Source organism: Cavia porcellus, unplaced genomic scaffold (assembly GCF_034190915.1).
Source record: "Cavia porcellus strain 051 isolate PalLab524CR breed Dunkin Hartley unplaced genomic scaffold, mCavPor4.1 scaffold_6, whole genome shotgun sequence".
Lineage (NCBI taxonomy): Eukaryota > Metazoa > Chordata > Mammalia > Rodentia > Caviidae > Cavia > Cavia porcellus.
In genome coordinates this window covers 24,017,381-24,036,872 of record NW_026947489.1, presented here as the reverse complement: position 1 = coordinate 24,036,872, position 19,492 = coordinate 24,017,381, and the positions used below count along the sequence as shown (strand labels likewise).

General features: G+C 42.9%; 1 protein-coding gene across 3 annotated transcripts in view; it reads right to left on the bottom strand.

Moving 5' to 3' along the window:
• Positions 1-5,658: 5,658 nt before the first annotated feature.
• The window catches only part of Sh3gl3 (SH3 domain containing GRB2 like 3, endophilin A3), a 158,108-nt gene continuing 144,274 nt past the window's right edge, over positions 5,659-19,492 (bottom strand). For 2 of the 3 annotated variants that reach the window (XM_003475472.5, XM_005006254.4), the window contains one exon: positions 5,659-6,328. In XM_003475472.5, coding sequence (XP_003475520.4) covers positions 6,123-6,328 — 206 coding nt within the window. In that variant the 3' untranslated portion in view covers positions 5,659-6,122. Of the gene's footprint in view, positions 6,329-13,617; positions 13,797-19,492 lie in introns of all 3 variants that reach the window. The other variant, XR_010047979.1, reaches the window with a different exon arrangement.

Sequence of the window (19,492 nt, the reverse complement as noted above, 5' to 3'; positions counted from 1 at the left end):
GGGGAAGACAGAGACTAGAGAATCCACAGGAAACTTTTTACCATCTCTCCCAGGAAGTGACACATTACATTCACTCTCTTCATTGGCCAGAGTGTGAACTGCATGGCTCTGCCTGAATATAAGAAGGCTGGGAGCTGTGACCTGGGGTCCAGGAAGGCAGGATGTCCAAGTGATTGAGTGAACCTACAGCATGGTCTGCCACACCAACACAATTAGGAAGTGTGATGCTGCCAGTTAAGAAGGCTGTGGGGTCTACAGGACATCAGAGAGTAAACCAATATATGCATTAGGGAAGTTCTAGGAAGAACAGAGAAAGATAAAGGGGCTGAAAGCTTATTTAAAGAAATTATTCTGGAAAACTCCTCAAGTATAGAGAGACAAGTAAACATCCATATTCACGAAGTTCAAGAAAGTCCAAATAGATTGCTCATAAAGGTATTTTTCACTGAGACACATTATGACAAAATCATCAAAAGTCAAAAACAGAAAATGTTGAAAACAGTAGAAAAAGTCTTGCAAAAGGAACCCTGTAAGAATGTCAGAAGATTTCTCAGCAGAAACAGTGCAGGCCAGGAAACATGGGACGGTAGCTTCAAAATGCAGAAAACAAAAGCTGCCAACCAAGAATAATATACTTTGCAAAACTGCCCTTTAGAAATGAAGAAGAGATAAAGAATTCATAGATGGACAAAAGCTGAAGGCATTCCCCACCAATATACCTACCCTATACTAGTTGTTAGAGAAAAGAAAGGAAGCTGATAGCAACATGAAAACATGAATGGGTAAAACTTACTGGGAAAGGTAAGTATACAGAACAATTTAGAAGACTGTATTACTACAAAGACGAAGTATAAACTTTGAACTTTAGTATAAAGTTTAAAAACATGAAAATATCAAAATAACTGTAAAGGCTATAATTTTAAATATATATCAAATATAAAAATATGCAAACTGTGTCCTTAACACAAAATAGGGACCTGAGAAAAGTAAAAGTGAACATAGTTTGAATGCAATTAAAATATGTCATCAATTTAAAATAGACTCATAAGACTCTTCATGTAAGAAACTTGGTAGTCACAAAAAAAACCCCTAAAAGTTGGTGTTTTAAAAAGGTAAGCAGAATGACAAACATTTTAACAGGAATAAGAAAAGAAAGAACATTCAAATAACTACAATTATTAATGAAAAAGGAGACTTTATAATTGATGTCATAGAAATACAAAAACATCATGAGAGCTTACCATAAACAGTTATATGCTACAAAGTTGAGAATCTAGAATAAATGGGTAATTTCTAAAAACATATTCCTTCCAACACTGAGTCAAGAAGAAGGAGGAAATGCAAATAAATCAATAATGAGTAAGAAAATTGAAATAGTAATCTAAAGTCTCCCAAAACTGAAGAGCCCAGCACCAGAAAGCTTTGCCAAAAACAAAACAAAATAAAAATTCCTGAAGATTAGACTTCCACATTTATTGTATGAAGCTACCAAAACCAGTAAAGAACACTACAAGAAAATTACAGACTAATGTTCTTAATCTATAAATGCAGAAATCCTCAACAAAATTCTAGCTCACTGAATTTAATAACACATTAAAAGTATAATACAGCATGGTCCTTTGGAATTTATTCCTGGGATGCAGGGCGTTTCCACACATGCAGATGAGTAAATGTGATACACTCAGACTGAAGGATCCAGCCCCTGAGCCTTGGCAGGACACAGGCCCTGGTATCCCTCCTGCCCTTCTCTGGCCATGAAGAGCAGCAAGACTGTTGCTCTGTGGCTGCCCCAACATGGAGACCTGGAGCAGAAGCAGCTTTGGAAATCTCTAGGTGTTTAACTCACTACCCTCTGTGTCCTCTTCCTGAACTGATCCTGCCTCAGTCTCTCCAATTCAATGTCCCACCCTGGTGAACCGCCAAAAACGCCATCCAGCTGCCGTCTCTGCAGGTATTATGAACCGCGACAGCTGCTACAATATGCCACAAACAGCTCCGAGGCCCCCACTGCCTCCCACACCCCAGGCCGGTCTAAGGAACAGCATGTCATCAGATGGTCTCTGCAGCTGTGTGTGCGTGCACTTCTCCAGCCCAGCTGCCATGTAGCTGGGCACACAGCTTAGACTGGTAGCATCACACTTCTAGATTTCAAATTGTACTACATATGCAAAAGTCAGTTCAAAATGGATCAAAGACTTTAATGACATATAACAATAAAACTCCTAAAAGAAAACATAGAGACTAGCTCTTTGCATTTATCTGAGCCATAGTTTTAGAAAGCAATAGCTAACAAAAGCAATATCTTATAGAATCCATACAACTCAGTAGCAAAAGTCAGTAATAAATAAAAATAATAATAATAATCTGATTTTAAAGTGAGCAAAAAACCCAAGAGACATTTTTAGAAAGAAAACCCAACAGGTGTAAGAAAGCTTGTTCAATATCACTCATCATCAAGGAAGTGCAAATCAAAACCACAAGAGGCAGAACAGTGCTCCATGACCTGTGGTTTTGGTCTCCAGTATCAGTAACCTATAATTCACTGTGATCTGAAAATATTACATAGACAATTCCAGAAACAAACAATTCATATGATTTAACTGCACCACTCTGACTAGCATGAGGAACTCTTGCTCCATCCCACCGAGAACGTAAACCACACTTTGGTGTAGCGTATTCATGTGGTTTATACCACCTGCCCATCAGTCACCAGGCAGCCATTTCGGCTGTCAGCTTGACTGTTGTATGTTCCCGTACTTGTGTCCAAGTAACACTTATTTTTCTTAATAATGGCCTCTGCATGCCAGAGTAGGGATGCTAGCAATTCAGACATGCCAAAGAGGAGTTATAAAGTGTTTCCTCTACATGAAAGGTGAAGGTTTTAACTTGATAAGGAAGGTAGGAAAAAGTCACATGCTAAAGTTGCCAAGATCTGTGGCAAAAGCAAATCTGTGAAACTGCAAAGACAGACAGAAATGGTGCTAGTTTTATTGTCACGTCTCAAACTGCAAAAGCTATGGTCACACTGCGTGATAGTGGGTAACCTGGGGAAGGTATGGTATACTCAGGGCAAAATGGGGTGCACAGGGGTCAGTACTCTGTGATGTCCAGCACAGGGGTCAGTACTCTGTGATGTCCAGTGCAGTATCCACTGGGAACTGCAGGACATGCCTCTTCTGCACAAGCACAGACTGTTCACACCTAAGAAGACGCTTATTACCAAGCAGACAAGAGATAAACATTAGTGAGGATTTGGAGAAAAGCAAACCTTTATATACTCTTGGGAGGAACATAAAATTTGTATATGCATTATGCAAAACAGTATGGAAAACTACTCATATACTGAGGTTCATATACCATACTTAAATATATCTAACTGCAATGTTTGTCTTTTCCACCCATTTGTATGGGTTAAAAATATTTTTTAAAGTGTCATAAGAAAACAACCTAATATACAGAATCCACCAAAAAAATGTATATACACTTTGGCCTCTACAGTTACAAGAGGTACTCCAAGTGGTGGCCATTAGCTTCCAGACACTATTATTACAGCAAACTTCTGTTTGGGTAACCTTGGTCACTGAGGCTGCCACACATGCATTTTCAATTTCTTCTCTAAAGGGCGGCAGTACAGTGGGTTTTCTGAGATATATGATGTTCTCTAGGGTCCATATGAGGGTAACACCATCTGTTGAAAAAAACACCATACTATTTTTCTTTGCCTGAAATGTGTCTACATTGTTTTTGGTGGACTCTGTATATAGATGTTTCCAGATTGCCTATAATGCAGGAAAACCGGAAAGGTATAACGGTATGAGTTTAAAGAAGTCGTAAAATACGATGCTGTCAATAAACCATGAGGCCTAGGCTTATAATCATTTCTAAGGAAATTCTCCAGTCTGTGTGAATGAGTATTTATACGAGGGTATGTATGCATGGGCAAAACTACAAAGACATAATGAGAATGTTCTCAGAAGTAATTGTTTTGCAGTTATGGGATAAAAGGCGATTTTTGCTTCTTCCTTATAACTTTATATGCATTCTGAATTTTTTCTGCATTATGCCTGTATTACCTTAATAATTAGAGAAATAAATCCTATCAAAACTTTTAAAATGGTGTTGACACTTTAAAAGTCTTGGGTATATGTAACAATAAAAGGTAAAAATTTATGTGACTTTTTGAAAGATAAAACAAAACTTGAAACAAGTTGTAGAGTGGACTGAGGGCAGACACAACTCAGAGTCCAGTGCCAGGCCAGGCTGAAGAGGCCATCTGCTGGTCTGTCCATGCCATCCCATGCAAAGGGACCCAGCTCAGTAGCTGATACCACCAGCCACCCTGTAACCACAGATACTTCCGGCTCTTTGCCAGGGCCTGGTCACGGTGGCTTCTCTTTAGCGGCTGTCAACTGACGCAAGCACCATGCTAATTGCTCAAAAGAAATCAAATGTAAATTGCTGGCTTGTTTCATGGATGCCTTTCTGTGAACTTCAGTTACTGTTTATCTCCCAAGCAAATTACTAACACATATTTTGGGCATTAAGAAAAGCCTGGGGTTTTCCATTGTTTGATAAATTCCCACTGTGACAGCTGATGGTGTATATAAAATGGCAATTTGTGAATTTATATAAATAAACACATATAAAAAGAGGTAGTGTAGAATGGTGAAGGTCATGGGCATGGATAGAGCCCATCTGGGTTAAAATCCCAGCTCTGCTCATTATAAAGTGCTGGCACTAGACAAGGTCTTAGCTTTTCTGCTCCCTTATCTGAAAAACAGTCATCAGGGTCAGGCCAAGTTCAGAGGGTGCTTTCTTATAAGGACCAAATGGGTTTGCTCATGCAAGGTGCTTGGCAGACCTTGGTGCATACATGTTAGGCCCTCCATAAATGTTAGCCAATACTGTCCTTTTACTATATACACTAGATATGCAACTATTTTGGATAAGGTGTGTGCATGTGGGCATGCACTTGTAACTGACTGCTGGAAAGGATGTTGTCACAAATTTGACTACCATGAACGCAGAAGACTGGGGAAACTGATTTAGTCACCTATACCAGTCACCTAGGAGACTGATCTGGCCTTTGGGCATTTGTTACAAGTGCCAATGATGAATACTAAAGTGGGCAGTGGGGAGCATCAAACAATTTAAGCTCAAACTCTGCATCTGCCGCTGCAGGGCTGTTGATCCTGGGAGGCCAGCCAGTAAGTTTCGTTTACAAAAGGGGAGCAACACCCCTATCTGCCCCAGGATTTCTGTTGTCCTCGCTGGGCCAAAGCATGTGACATGTGCCTGCCCTGGTTCACTGAAGCCAGCAGCCACATTAGTGGACACTCAGCCCAACTCCTGGCCACACTACTTCCTGAGCATCCACTGCAGACTTGCCTGAGAAACCTGCCTGACACTTGACAACAGACAAAGCTTAAGTTGGGCTGTTTCCTAAACAAACTTGAAAGCAGGTGGAAGGCTGCCCATGCTGCTGTGGCTGAAATGAATCCACGGAGAGTGAAGGCCCCGCTCAGGTCTGCTGATGTCTTCAGGAACCACATTGGAGCCTCCAGCTGTGCTCCTTGGTCAGCCAGCAGGCACAGGAGGAATCTGCAGCCTTTAACACTATCCTTAAAACTCAACTCAACATTAAAAGTCACCAAGGCCTTTTACCAACACAGTGTATCATGTTTATTAGGCTATTCACAGGTAAGCTTAAAACATGAGGAAGAGAGAAAAAAACCAGATGCCATCAGTAGTGTTAAGAAACAAAATATTTAGCATTTCTTAGTTTCGAATGTTGCATTCCATTGCAGCCAAACAGGATATAGGCAATTCGCTGACATATCAGCAATGGGTATGATTTATTTTTTAGCAACCAGAAGCAAATACATTTAAGCAATGACTTATTTGGAACAATAAGCAAAGAAGAAAACTATTTTCTTGTAACGAGAACAAAAAAAATCACTTATACAAATTAAACTGATACAAAATATATTAGAAAGAGAACACATATACAAAAGTCTTGACGTTGGGGAGACAGCACAGAGGTCACAGAACACCACGTGGCGAGAACATTGGTGTGAATTCATTTCAGTCAAGAAAGTGTGTCCAAAGTTTGAGTTACATGTTTACTGAGGTAAAGGCACAATCACTTCCACATAATTAATAGGGAAGAATCCGGATTCCCCATGTATAATTCCTTCATACCAGTTTTCATCTATTTGATTGGTTAATGTAATGATGTCCCCTTCTTTAAATCCTAATTCTCCTTGGTTTTCTGGCTCGAAGTCATAGAGACCGCGACAGCAGGGCTGGTCCATGGGAATGTTAGAACCTGTCCACACGATACAGAGACAAAAAGCACAGGTTAACATTGCAGATCGTGCCTGGGAAACTGAGTGCAGTGAGAAGCCAGGAAGAGGCAGCTTTGGCTTCCTGCCCTCGCCAAGCCTGGCTCTCCTCTCTCAGGGCCGTTCATAGTCTCTGGCCTCCTCGGCTCCCTAGCTGCCTCTGCTCACCTCTTGGGCTGAGGGTCCATCCCCTGAGTCCTCCCAGGAGAAGGACACAGGCTAAGCCCATCTGCTTGGCATGGCCCCCCAGCCTGGCCTAACACCCAAGGCAAGGGCAGAAGAACCACAAGGCCCGATCCTAGCCAGTGGGAACTAGATGGTTCCTGGGGAACATCTAAAAGACAAAGCTGAACTGGTCATCACTCATGACACACAGCTCCGAGAACACACCCAAGAAGCTGTCATGGCCAGATACATCTTTTCCCAGAGCTGGTGACCAGGAGCTGGACTTAGGCAGGATGGGGACAGAAGGAGAGGGGCGAGCCACGTAGCAATGGGCACAATATCCACGGACTAGCACAATATCTTGAGGTTATTATACCAAGCCTAGAGTTCTCAGCAGAACATTTGAAAAAGCATTTTGTCCTAAAACTACAACATGGCAAGAGAAAATGAGAGTACACAAACTTGAGAGAAGTCAGCTGTAACTCACTCCAAGACAACCAGTGTAAGGCTCTCAGATTTCAGGCATCGTTGTGAATGTATCCGTGTACATATTTACATACAGCTTCCATTAAAGCATCCCCTTGTACATACTATGTGAGCATGTTCCCAGATTGCTTTTACCCACCAGCTGTTACCTTTATGAATAGAACATAATTTCTTTAACTGATCTATTGCTGGAAATTTAAGGCCCTTATTTCATTTTTGTTTTTCTTGCCTTTCTTCTCTTTTCTCCTCCCTCCTCTTCTTTTTCCTTTCCTTCTTCTCCCTTCCTTCCTTCTTTCTTTCCTTGTTTTTCTTTTTCTCTCTCTCTCTCTCTTTCTTTCTTCTCTTTCGTTCTCTCTTGGCTTTTATAGATAACTCTTTGGGAAAAAGCATTTATGTTTATGCATGTATATACACAAATACATGTAATTTTTCTTGAGGATAAATTCCTATACAGGGATCTGATGGTCAGATAACATTAATCTTTCCAAGATATTTGATATTTACTGTCGATTTATTATTCTGTTATTATTTTAATAAAATCTTAGGAGCTCCTTTGACCTTTTATTTGTCACATTTGATACAAAATTACTGACCCTTTATCTGTCATGTTGGTACAAACATTCCCAGTTTATCATTGTTTGTTTTTTGTTTTCTGGGTTTTTTTTTTTTCATTTTGTTTTTGCAGTCTGTACTGCTGATGGGCAAGGAATGTGGTTTCTCTTTGCTTGGACACACTTATAAAAAATTAAAACAACATAAGCAGGGAGACAACTTTTCATTTAGTATTTGTCCACTACCATCATATACAAATATTAAAGCTGTGTTTCAGTGTTTTCATGTAATTTTTTTCATATTAGAACTTTTAATCTACTTGGATTTGAGCAAAAAAGGTGAGGTTTATTGTTTTTAATAATGCTTAAGCAATTATACCAACGTAATTTAATGAATAATCTATGTTCTCCACTGACCTTTGTATTTGTCACTTATCTAATCATTATAGGGAGTGGGATCTATTTTACTTTCTATTTTGTTCTACAGATCCTTTTTGGTAATAGTACCACATCTGTTTAAATAGTATAACTTGAAAATAAATGTTAATTACTAGTAAAGCAAGTTCTTAGTCATAACTCTTCTGTTTCAAAATTTCTTAGGCATTCTCATAAAATCATTCAACTGGTAAATTTTTGTAACTGTGTATCTAGTTTCTCCCACAAAACCTCATTTCAATTTTGACAAGATAATGCATTTTGTGTATTAGTAAGATTAATTTTAGGAGTTTTTTAAAATGACTGATTTCTTAAAGAAAACACACTAGTTCATGTATTATGCCTGTATTGTTTGGTGAAATTAAGTTTGTTATTATTTTAAGATTTTTATATCTGTAATTGAAAGCTGAAATGACTTTATTTTGCATTCTTGTCAGACTGTTTTTAAAATTAAATTTTTCTAAATTATTTTCTAAAATATTCACATTCTGAAATTTTGGAAGAAAAAAATCACCCCCAAAATATCCATGAGTTATGGGTTTCCGAGCACAAGGGCCTTTCTAAAATATTTTAAGATAATAACTTAGTGCACCTGGGAAGAAAGTGGAGTTACTCCACTCGAGGTCTATTGTGGTTTATATCTAAAATGTCCCCCTATTTAGTGGTTGGTCTGTGATAACTGGATTAGTCCACTAATTAGATTAGCAAAGTTCTGTGTGGCTGAATGGATTTACTGGAGACAGAAGCTCCACTTGGGTGTGAGTGGCACCAATCAATCGGCTTGCAGTCTAAATGACATAAAGGGAGAATGAGAGGAGGAAGGCGCTGCCTGCCCTGCATTGACTGCTTCCCCTGTGCCATGCCACCCTGTTTTGGAGCCAGCTGGTTATGTACTGAAACCTTTAACAAATTATGAGCTCCAATAAACCTTTCCTTCTTTAACTTGTGGGTGTTGGGTATTTTGTCCCAACAAGAAGACAAGGTTCCTGTAGCTCCTAAAGACCTCAGCTGTCCCACAGGGCCCTAGAAAGAGGTAGAGGTGAGGGATGACTGGGAGGGGAGGGGCCTAGCCACATGCAACACCTCACTAGAAGGGGACAGTGGCAGGGACCTCTTGTGAGGACACAGGAGACAAGGCTGTCCCTCAAGAAGGAGTTAGAAGGAAGTTGAATTCTACCCCAGAATAGCTGTCCAGTGTCCAGGGGGACTGAGCACCACCAATGGACTCTCTCTTTCCTCTATGTTCCTTCCCCAGAGCTTGGAGTGCTTGATGAGCTTCAGCTGGTGGGAAAGGGAATGTGACAGCGCTGAGCGCACCTCCCATTGGTTACTCGCAGGCAGCTCAGCCTGGAGCCTCTGGTCCCACTGCAGTGACGTCCAGGTGCACACCTGATTCTTCCTGCCTCTGGATGACTCCTTCCATGAGTGGCCCTGCACCTCCCCCTACCCCAAATCTACCTTTCCTTTGTCATGGTGATGGAACTGAGGAGCAGAAGGATTTAAATGCAGGAACTTAGGGAAAAAAGCATTCGGTGATTTGGATGCAGTTTAGAGCCAAGTGTTTCCAACACGGAACCCTTTTGCTGTTTCCTTCGGTCCCTCGCTGTTTCTCAGGGTGTGGGAGGCTGAAGGCTGAGAACCACAGCAACACGAGCCCCGAGTCAGTCAGTGTCACTAATGTTCAGCTGTCTTAATGTGGCACATGAAAATGAGTAGCATCCTATGAGCATTTCTCCCACTACCGGCTTTCAGAGGAGACAGATGCCGAGCCATGAGGGAGCCTCGGGAAGGATTTCCTCAAGCACGAAATGGAAATGCGAGAAGGGAATCCGGCATCTTTCATGAAGCCTCCCCTTCTCAAAGAGGAGATGGCACTGATTCCAGGGGGTCACAGTGACCTGGCCTTGGGCTAACAGCCAACCCAGAATAAGACTCCAGAGCTCCAGACCCATATTGTGACCTGCTTGCTCCCTGTCACCACCTACATAACCTGCGACACTGCAAACAGCTGCCAAAGCGCTTTATTGGCTATCATGCCGCCTGCAGCTAACACTGTTTTCCCTTCCCATTTACTCTACTAGCCACCTTTAGTGACCAAAGTCTATGCTAAATGGCGGGCAGTGCACTTGTGCAAGCTGCTTACATGTCACACACATGGAACACATCAGGGAAAAGGAAAGGTAGGTGCCTCTGTCTTCATTCATTCCAGGCAAGGGACCACTGCCATGTTGCTCACTTTGGTATTCTGGGGGCAGCACTCACATCACACGGTATGAGCACACAAATGCAGAGCACAGCACCGCTCCTGAGACTACTGGGCAGACAGACCCGGTGTCAGAGTGCACCTGGCCCTCTGCTCCCCTCCGTGGGCCGCAACGCCCTGCACAATTCTCAACAGCACAAGCACTGAAGAATCCACACCCATCAGGGCTCAGACCCTGCCCCGAGTTACACAGGGCAAGATGCTACTCAGAAGTATCTCCAATTCATTTCATTTAGGTGGTTTTTGTTGCCCGGGGCCTTCTGTATGTGGGGAAGGGCAATACCTGCACGTGACATGGAGCTGTAAGTTCCAAACTGATGCTGCTTCAGCTATGAAATGCTGTGGAAACCAAGGCTTTTAGGCCTTCATAACAAAGCTGGTGTGTGTGTGTGCATGTGCGTGTGCATGTGCGTGTGCGTGTTTGAGAGAGAAAGACAGAGAGAGAGAGAGAGAGAGAGAGAGAGAGAGAGAGAGAGATCAGGCTCCAAAGAACCAGAGTTAGAAGACCCGGAGCCTAGAAATTTTATTACAAGACCTAGAGAGGGAGGGACCCTTTCCTGCCATTCTTAAAAGAGATACAAGCTCTTCTGAAAGCCCCCTGGCCCTCACCCTGGAGGAAGTGGTCCTAAGACACACTTCCCACTGAGCTCTGGCAAGACAGGACCCCAACTGCTTTAGACTGGCAAAAGGGACAGAGCCAGGGGAAAAATTGTGGTGGTATAATTAGGCAGGGGAGGCTCCCCATAAACTGTGAACCAATCCCCTGGTGTACCAGCAGATGGTGTTAAGGCCCCTAGTGGCCCCTCGTGTACCAGCAGATGGTATTAAGGCCCCCAGTGGCCCATGTGTTCAGAGGTGGGGCTGTCAGAAAGTGACAGATCACCGGGGTGCCAGCCTCACCAGTGAACTCGCACAGCCGAATGTGCTCCAGGGGAGAGGCCCCGATTGGAGCAGGTGAGTCACTGAGGTGACCTGAAGAGTGTGTCCTTTTTCCTTGGCCCCTTTCACTCCCTCTGTCTCTTTTCCTGTCTCAGTTTGCTTCGTGGTTCCCCTGAAGTGAGCAGCTTGTCTCCACCATGATGTTCCTGTATTGGGGCCTGCATTGGAAACCCCTGAAACTGTGAGTCAAAAGGAAACTATCCTTGGTATATATCAGGTGTTTGGTCACAGAGATGGAAAGCTGACCAACACTGTGAGGAAAGCTGAGGGTCCAGTTAGACCAGAGACCACCTGCAGGCAGGTTCACAGGGCTCAGGGAATAGCGATCAGCGGTAGAGGATGGGGCACAGGGTCTCCTGTAACAAGTCACCTCCTCATCTGCCACTGGGATTGTCCATCAACTCCTCTTGCACTTAGGCAACATCTTGAGGTAGATGAGGAGGAGAGAACCTTGGAGAAAACCCAGAGCCTTGAATTAACTAAGTAGTAAACGAGGATCATCTATGTTTTCTATTGGAAGAGACTGAGTTACCATGAAATGGCAAGATTACATTTTTTTCCACCGTTAGAAGAAATGGAAAACAGATTAGTTTTTTTTTTTTTCCGAGCCAACAGCAGAAATGGAAAAAAGATTAAGCTGCTTCCGCCATTGGCCTAAATTGAGGCCCCTGAGCAAGTTCAGTTCAGTCAGAGAGGAAAGAGGTTTGTGCCCACCTGAGTGACACTGACTGAAACTTCCCCTAACTGAAAAGATAACATAAGCCATGGCACAGAGGAAAGCCGAGTGTGGACAGAAGGGCTCCATCTCTTCAGTGGGATCCTTCAGCCTGCAGTAGACACAGCATCCACCAGGTGCCACCAGAAGCCAGCACCTGTCCGGAACACTTCTCATAAGAAAACATCAGCCCATCTTCGTGGACAGTCATTTCCTCCTTCCCCTGCCATCCCACGGTCGCTCCTCAGCCACCCTACCCCTCTGCCGTCTCCTGTGCACTAGGTGCCGCCCGAGGCAGCCCCTTCTGCTGCCCGAGAGCCTGTTTGTTGCTCCTGCTTCCAGACCTTGCTTAGTGAAACCAGGGAACAAGATGAGAAAAGCACGGTCTTCCTTGTGAAAATGCTGGGACCAAGATTATCTGAACAGAGAAAGGGCACTGTCCCTGTAGCTATGTATTGCCTGAGCTCTGTCCCTCATGATTAGGGAAAAGAGATAAAGATCAATCCCATCACAGGGTTTAAAAAAGACCAGACAATGAATACATTTATCAGCATACAGGTTGGGAACCACGTTCTAAAATAAATTTCATTCTCTCCTGCAAATAGGTATTGGATCCAGGGCCTTTGCACTGAGCTAAATTTCTAGCCCCCCCCCCCCTTTTTTTGAGACATGGTTTTGCTAAAACACCAGGTGGCCCAGGCTGAGTTTGAATTTAACATCCTCCGGCCTCAGCCTCCCAGAGTACTGGGATTACAAGTATGTACCACTATGCCCAGCTTTCACCAATTTGTCTTACTCAGATCTCTACTTCCAAAGTGTGGGTTGCTCACATACAAAAATGTCAGGCACACACTACTCCGGTAGCAGTATCTTCTCTATAATTCCTTCACCCCACTGAGCCATTGTGATGGAAGCCCGATGTCTGTGTTCACCATGTGCTGGAGCAGAGTTATTAATGGATTTGCTCCCAGAGAAATCATATTATTCAGTGTCATTATTTTCCCTCAGTTTATGAACTGGAGAAACTGAGGCTCAACACAATGAAGCAGCAGTGCTGAAATCTGACCTCCATCCAGGCCCAGTGCCTGTGCCCCTTATGACCACACTGTGCATCCCTGGGAACTATCAGTAGGTGAGTTGGTCCCCTTCTTTCTAAGTCTTCCGTGAGGAAAGAGGTGGCCACCACCTGGGCTTGGAATGAGCTTCTGGACCACAGCTGGGCCTGCCCTGGGTGCTCTAAGACCATTCTGTCCTTGAATGTTGTCCTAACGTTTAAGGTGCTGCCCAGGGCCCTGGAGTTCTCTCCTGCCCCTGAAGAATGTGCTTTGGCAGACTTCACCTTTGTCCTCCCAACTCAGAGCAAGCAGTGAAGGCTTCAGTTCCATACCGTGTCCACTCTGGCCACGGGCAGGACACCAGGGCAGAGACAGTGTAAGCCATGTCCCGCTCTCTGTACAGGCAGACTCACAGCTCTTCTCTTGTACTTATTTTCAGGCCTACAAAAAGAGCCCCCGGCCCTCTCTTCTCTGCTGGCCCTGACTTTGGGGATCTCATGTCTGGAAGCATTTGGTCAGCTCATCCCTTCTGAAAAGCAAACACAGCCCCAACATGCACACCTATGTGTTTGGAGGAAAGTATAGGAGAAAAGCCACACACACCACTACTACCACAGAGTCCCTGTCCCAGGACAAGGAACAGTGTCTGCAGGAAGCTACTGACCTGACGAGGGCTCTTGGTCGTTTAGTAAATGCCCCCAGACTGCTGTGCCTTTTGAGTTTTTGCTCCTGCTCTTTAGAGCTTTCCTCCGACCTGTCACTTTCTCCTGCTGCCACTGGCCTTCCCGAAGCGTCCCTTGTCCCTCGAGCCCTTCTAATCTGCTGGCTCCAGTCTGCTGTAGGCTGGGAAATCAGATAACCAATTATGTAGCAGGAACAGCTGCTGCATCGTGGGCTCCTACATAGTATAGCAAGCACCCCACCTTGCACCTCTAACTCACAAGCTGTAACCAAAGCCTCAGAATAACCCTGTGCAGGCGGGACCGTAACTCCCACGCTGTAGATGGCAAAATTGACACCCAGAAGTGTGAAGTGACAGTGCTGGGACACGGGCTTCTGACTCTGAAGACCCCTTTGCCTCTCCTGGCTGGGGAAGGGGTTCAGTTGCCATTCACCTCCTGATCTGAAGTCCTGAAGTTCCAAGGTGTGTCCCTATGACTCTGCCACCTCCAGGACAATCAGGGAGAAGGAAAGAAGGAGGTTGTGAAAGGTTGAGTCAGCGGCAAAACCAGGGATGGAGGCCAAGTCTCCTTCAGAAGCTGTGGTGCCACAGGCAAGATCACCCTGAGATCTGACCATACTGGCAGCATCCGGCTGCACAGATCCTCTCCTACCATGTTGGGGCAGAATCCTGTGGTGGCACTTGCAAGTTTACTTCTGGCTCAGGCTCATTCTCAAACACTAAGTGTGTGTCCCAAGCCATGTACCACCCTCAACCCGTAAAACATCATTTCTTTTGAATTAGAACTCATATACCTGATTCAGACTCCTTGCAGGAGTTATAATTTTTTCCAATCTAGAATATCAAACTTTGGTAGCAAAATTCTTTTAGAGCTAATACTTTCTCTTTCATTCACAACACAGGTAAATAATCCTGATAAATACCATAAAAACCACTCTTAATCTCCATTTTTAGAAAATGAGCCCATTGGAGAGAGTGTAGCTGTAGTGGTGAACCCCGTGGCATGTGTACCTCAGCTGGCTGTATGTTATCAGCTGAAAGCTCTGAAAGGCTCGCCATCACTGGTATAGTGGATGGAAATTTGAGAACCTTGGGATTCATTTTTGAATCCCAATTTCCTTCTCCACAAATTTTAGGTCTATGATGGGTAAGTTGTAAATCACTGAGTGAAGTCTAGTAGAAATCTATAAACTGTCTTTTAGCTAAAACTGCTTTGTATTTGCTCACAGGAAATGTGATTTGTTGAAATTACTTGTCAATGGAACTCAGGTTTAATCACTGCAATCTATAAAAATAAGCATCTGTGATTTGTTTTAATCTTAATACCAATCTTCCCCAAGTCATACAGCTTGTATTACTTGGGTGTAACAAATAAAACTTATTCCTGCACCCTCTGAGACTTTGGCTTGTCTATAAAGATGACAGCTTCCTCATTTATTTGCCAAGCTTTCTGAGCAGTGCACTCTCTCCTGCAACTAAGACCAATGTTTTTGAGTTGTTTTCACCATGCTGGGATACAATAATGGGAAAGATGAATGGCAGCCTTAACCTGAGGTGGCTTTTGGGCCACTGGCACAGAAATCAGCTTGCAGATGGCATTTTATTTGACCTGCTGCTCACTTTTCACAAGGTAGATTGGTTTGCCAATATTGAAACATTGGGAAAGTTCACATAAACATAATATCTGGCTTCTTGAAAACTCAGGAAGGCTGGAAATCCTTGGCTACATTCTCAAAACACTCGGTGCTGCTGACTGGTCACCCCTGTGAGACAGGGTGAGGGGTTCCTAGTGGGCTGCAGACTTGCCTCTCTGCTGTCCTGACCCAAGGTTTGGGGTCAGCAATTTGTTACCACCCTGCAAGATTTTCTTACACGGTTCCCTGGCCTCCCATTCCCATGATCAAGAGGTTCTGCACTTGCACCCATAATAAAGGACCATGCCAGAGGGTATCGTTCACGTGGAGTCAAAAACAGCAACCCATATAATCAGGTGACATAGCTGTCTGTAATCCTCAGAAACAACTGACATCTATGCTATCTTTACAAAATAATTACATATATTAACATTTATACGATGATATTTTAAATTTTAGCTACAGATTAAATGTATTATTATAGAATATATATGATTTTAAGATACACAGCATTAAGACAATGTGGTTATATAACCATTTTAGTGAAGTCTTATCAAAGTTCCCACAGGTAAATTAGAAGTTATGTCCTCCAGCTCTTTAGAACCTCCTCTTACAGTTTAGAAGAATTACAGGAAACCATTCCCTGCAGTGAGAAAACCTTTCCCTCCAAAGCTTTCTTCAGCTTGGAAAAGAAAAAGATTCTTCCTCTTTCCCCCGTCCATGGCTTCAACTGCATAACTCATAATCATAGTTCATACTTTATTTTTTATATTCAGAAAATATTAAATATTCAGCCTCTCCACTTTGAAGTTTTTAAGAAGGCCAAATACTCATAAAAGATAAATATTGTGACCACAACATTTAGAGCTAGACAGTACCTTACAGTGTATGAAGCCCAATTCCTGCAGGGGCAAGTTCAAATCAGTCCAGCGATATTAAGACATTCACCCAGAGTCACACAGCTCAAAAGTGCCAGAATCTGATTACAATGGGACACTTCTGTCTCCTTGTCTGTCTCTCTCTTATCTATAACCCTTGACTGGGAACTGTGAACTGTTACTGACAGTCTAGAGAAACAGACAAGCTGGAAGGCTGGGTGGGGGCTGGGGTGGGGTGGCCGAAGGAAAATTAGGAAAGAAAAGGAAGAACTTGCTGACTGAGCGAACTCCAGCCTCTGGAAATTTTAATTTCCTCTTTGGAAATTTAGGTAAAAATGCATATGTTTCTATTTGCAAAGTGCTCGTCTTCTTTAGTTTTTAAACTTCACTTTTCACTTTTGAATAAATGTTTATTTTCTAATGTAATCCTAGAGATTTTGCACCAATGAGAGGAATGACTTACACTGTAGAAATTATTTCTGAGCGGCCTTAGAAGTGTCAAGAAATTTATAAAAGTCTCTTTTATACCTAAAGAGAGTTAGAATGTCTTAATACAAGTCATTTGAGAGATTTATTTCACTTCGCTCTGACAGACCCGCAGCACACAGTTGGAACTGAGCAGGCCTTTTCTACATTTTTAAAGTAGATCTCAGTATGCAGCCTTTAACCCCTCATTGCCATTACATAAAGCGGTACCTTCTTGAGAATTTCATTGGGAGTAAAAACCAGCAAAAATAAGTGAGTTGATAAAAAATGTGAAATACATCTTGTTCTCTAGTCTTTCAATGTAGTTTGGTAAGTGATAACTTAGAGCTGAATACGAATATCCCCAGGGTGGGAGAAATATTTGTGCAAAAGTCATAAGTTTTCATGTGATTTTCTTCAAATTTGGTTTTCTGGGAGCTGCCCAGGTGCACTGTTCAGCTCAAGGACTTTCCTTGGCCTCCTCCCCTCTACGGGGACAGAGGGGCAGCATGTACTGCTAAAGCAACCTGACGCCGTCCACGCTGAGGCCTTGGACAGGCACTCCTCTCTCCTGGCCAGGGCCTGAACTTGGACTTTGTCTACAATCCATCATTTCAAGTTGCGGTCCTGCACCCCGCCTTCGCTGTTTCTGGCTCACTTTATTCATTTCTAACTCCCCAGCAATGATGGTATCAAAGGTTCCATCTCAGTCCCATCATGCACTCTGCCTAATTGACCCCTGTCCTTTCATCTTTCTCTTAATATTTTTTTTTCTAGAAAGAAGAAATGGTGAAGAAAATGTTCTTGGAATTCATTTCTGGCAGAGTCTTGTGAGCTTTGCTTTAAATTGTTAGTGAAATGCTTGACATTTTTCCTTTACTTTATAAACATTATGCACAAATCATTCTGAATCCTAATGGAAAGTAATTTCCCATTAATATAGGATATAAAGTGCTATTTTCTTTTGAACCTGTGCCTGAGAAACAAACAGCAAAGGTCCCATTTACACTTGAAACTTCCACCCACAAATCCACGAAGCCTGACGCTGGAAATGTGACATGGGGACTCGGGGCTGATGCCAAGAGAAACTTCTAAAAAAGGCACCAGCTGGCAGTAGCACACAAGAGATCCTGGAGCTGCCAAGGAGGCAGGTGATAGACACAGAGACTCCTCAACAGCCCCTCCTGCACATCTGTAGTCCTGGCTGAACATCACCCATCTAACCTACATAGGGACTGAGCTACCAGCCAAGAAAGAAAGGGACCTGCTCAGATGTGCGTGGCCCAGTGAGGATGCCAAGGAACACACTGTGTCTCTCAGTGCTCTTGTCCTCCCGAGCAGATGCATACAGCAGACCCCTCTGCAGCACGAGCTGAGTATTTATTCTCTGTGATGCTGAGCCTTAATAAATCGTTCCCAGTGCGCTAGAAATTTTGTAGCATTCTCCAGAATTCCTCACTGGCAAAGTGAAATATAAGAGAAAGTGCCCATCTCTTGCTACTCACTGACTCTATGACCTTGGGAAAATCTCGTTTAATCTCCCTGGATTCCCACTTACTCATGTGTAGAATGGGAATGCAAACTGTGCTGGAAATGTATGTAGGGTATTTAGTGCAACATCTGACGCAAGTGCGTCCTCAGCTGTAGCTGCTTGTATAGTGTTATTATTGATCACAGTTTCCTTTTATCATCACTTTCTTACATCATTTTACAAGCATAAAGAGGGGATTATATACAAAATATCAAAGAGTGACACCTGGCATGCTGTGGATGTCAGATGCTAGCCCCTTCCTCCTGTCAATGATGCCCTGCTTCAGTGCCTTTTCACTTGAAGAGGGCTCAGCACTCACCACACTACCAATCGGAGAGGCCAAAGGGGAAGAAAGCTGAGTTCTGTGTGGCAAGTGGCAGCACAGTATCTGGAGAGCCTGACCCAGGGCCTAGGGTCCTGTCTCTAAGAGCGCCACTGTTTCGGTATATGCTGGAAGTGGGGGTCAAGGACTAAGCCCTGCTGTCTTGAGTTCTGTTTACTTAAAATATAAACATATATATTATATATTATAGTGTATGTATGATTATATATAAACATATTAATATGTATGCATCTATAATATAGGCATGTATTTATAACTACTGTGTATTTATACATGCTGTGTATTAATATTTATTTATTTACTTATTGGGGTGGGTTGGTGAGGGTCAGAGTTGAATTTGTTTTCAAATTTTTTAGCTTGTTTGCATCCAACTTCTTGCTAAGTAGAAATTTTGACTGTGTTCAGAATGAAGTTTTTTCAGACCAAAATTTAAAATGTTTAGTCACAAAAAGTAGGTAAACAATATAGACTTTGTGTAGACCACAGGATGTTTGAAAATAAAGGAGGAACACTATTAAAACTTATCCTGGAGCAACAGATACAGAGCAGGGCTGTCCCAAGAGAAGTATCACATAGTCACCCTGCAAAAGGGCAGGGGAGATCAGCACCGCGGTCAGTGCAGAGCTCTGTGTGAACCCTGCATGTGAACCCTGGGATGCTGAGCTCCCAGGTGGCCAAAGCAAACAGAAAACACAACACAGCACAGGATTCCTGAGAAGGAAAAGGACCTATTCCTCAAAGCCATCAACTTTTCCTGCTATTAAATACACTTTCATTTATTCAAGTATTCTTACTGAAATGCAATTGAAGACTAACTTGAATATACTCATAATTCTATCATTTCATCTGACCTAATATAGATTATGTTTACAAAGTTGCAGTCACATTATACTTATAATTTCATTAGTGTATACTTAAAATTTCAGAAGTCTTTCCATTTAATGTCACATCGTTAATACTTTTTATATAATCTACATATTAATATATTAAAATAGCTGATAATACC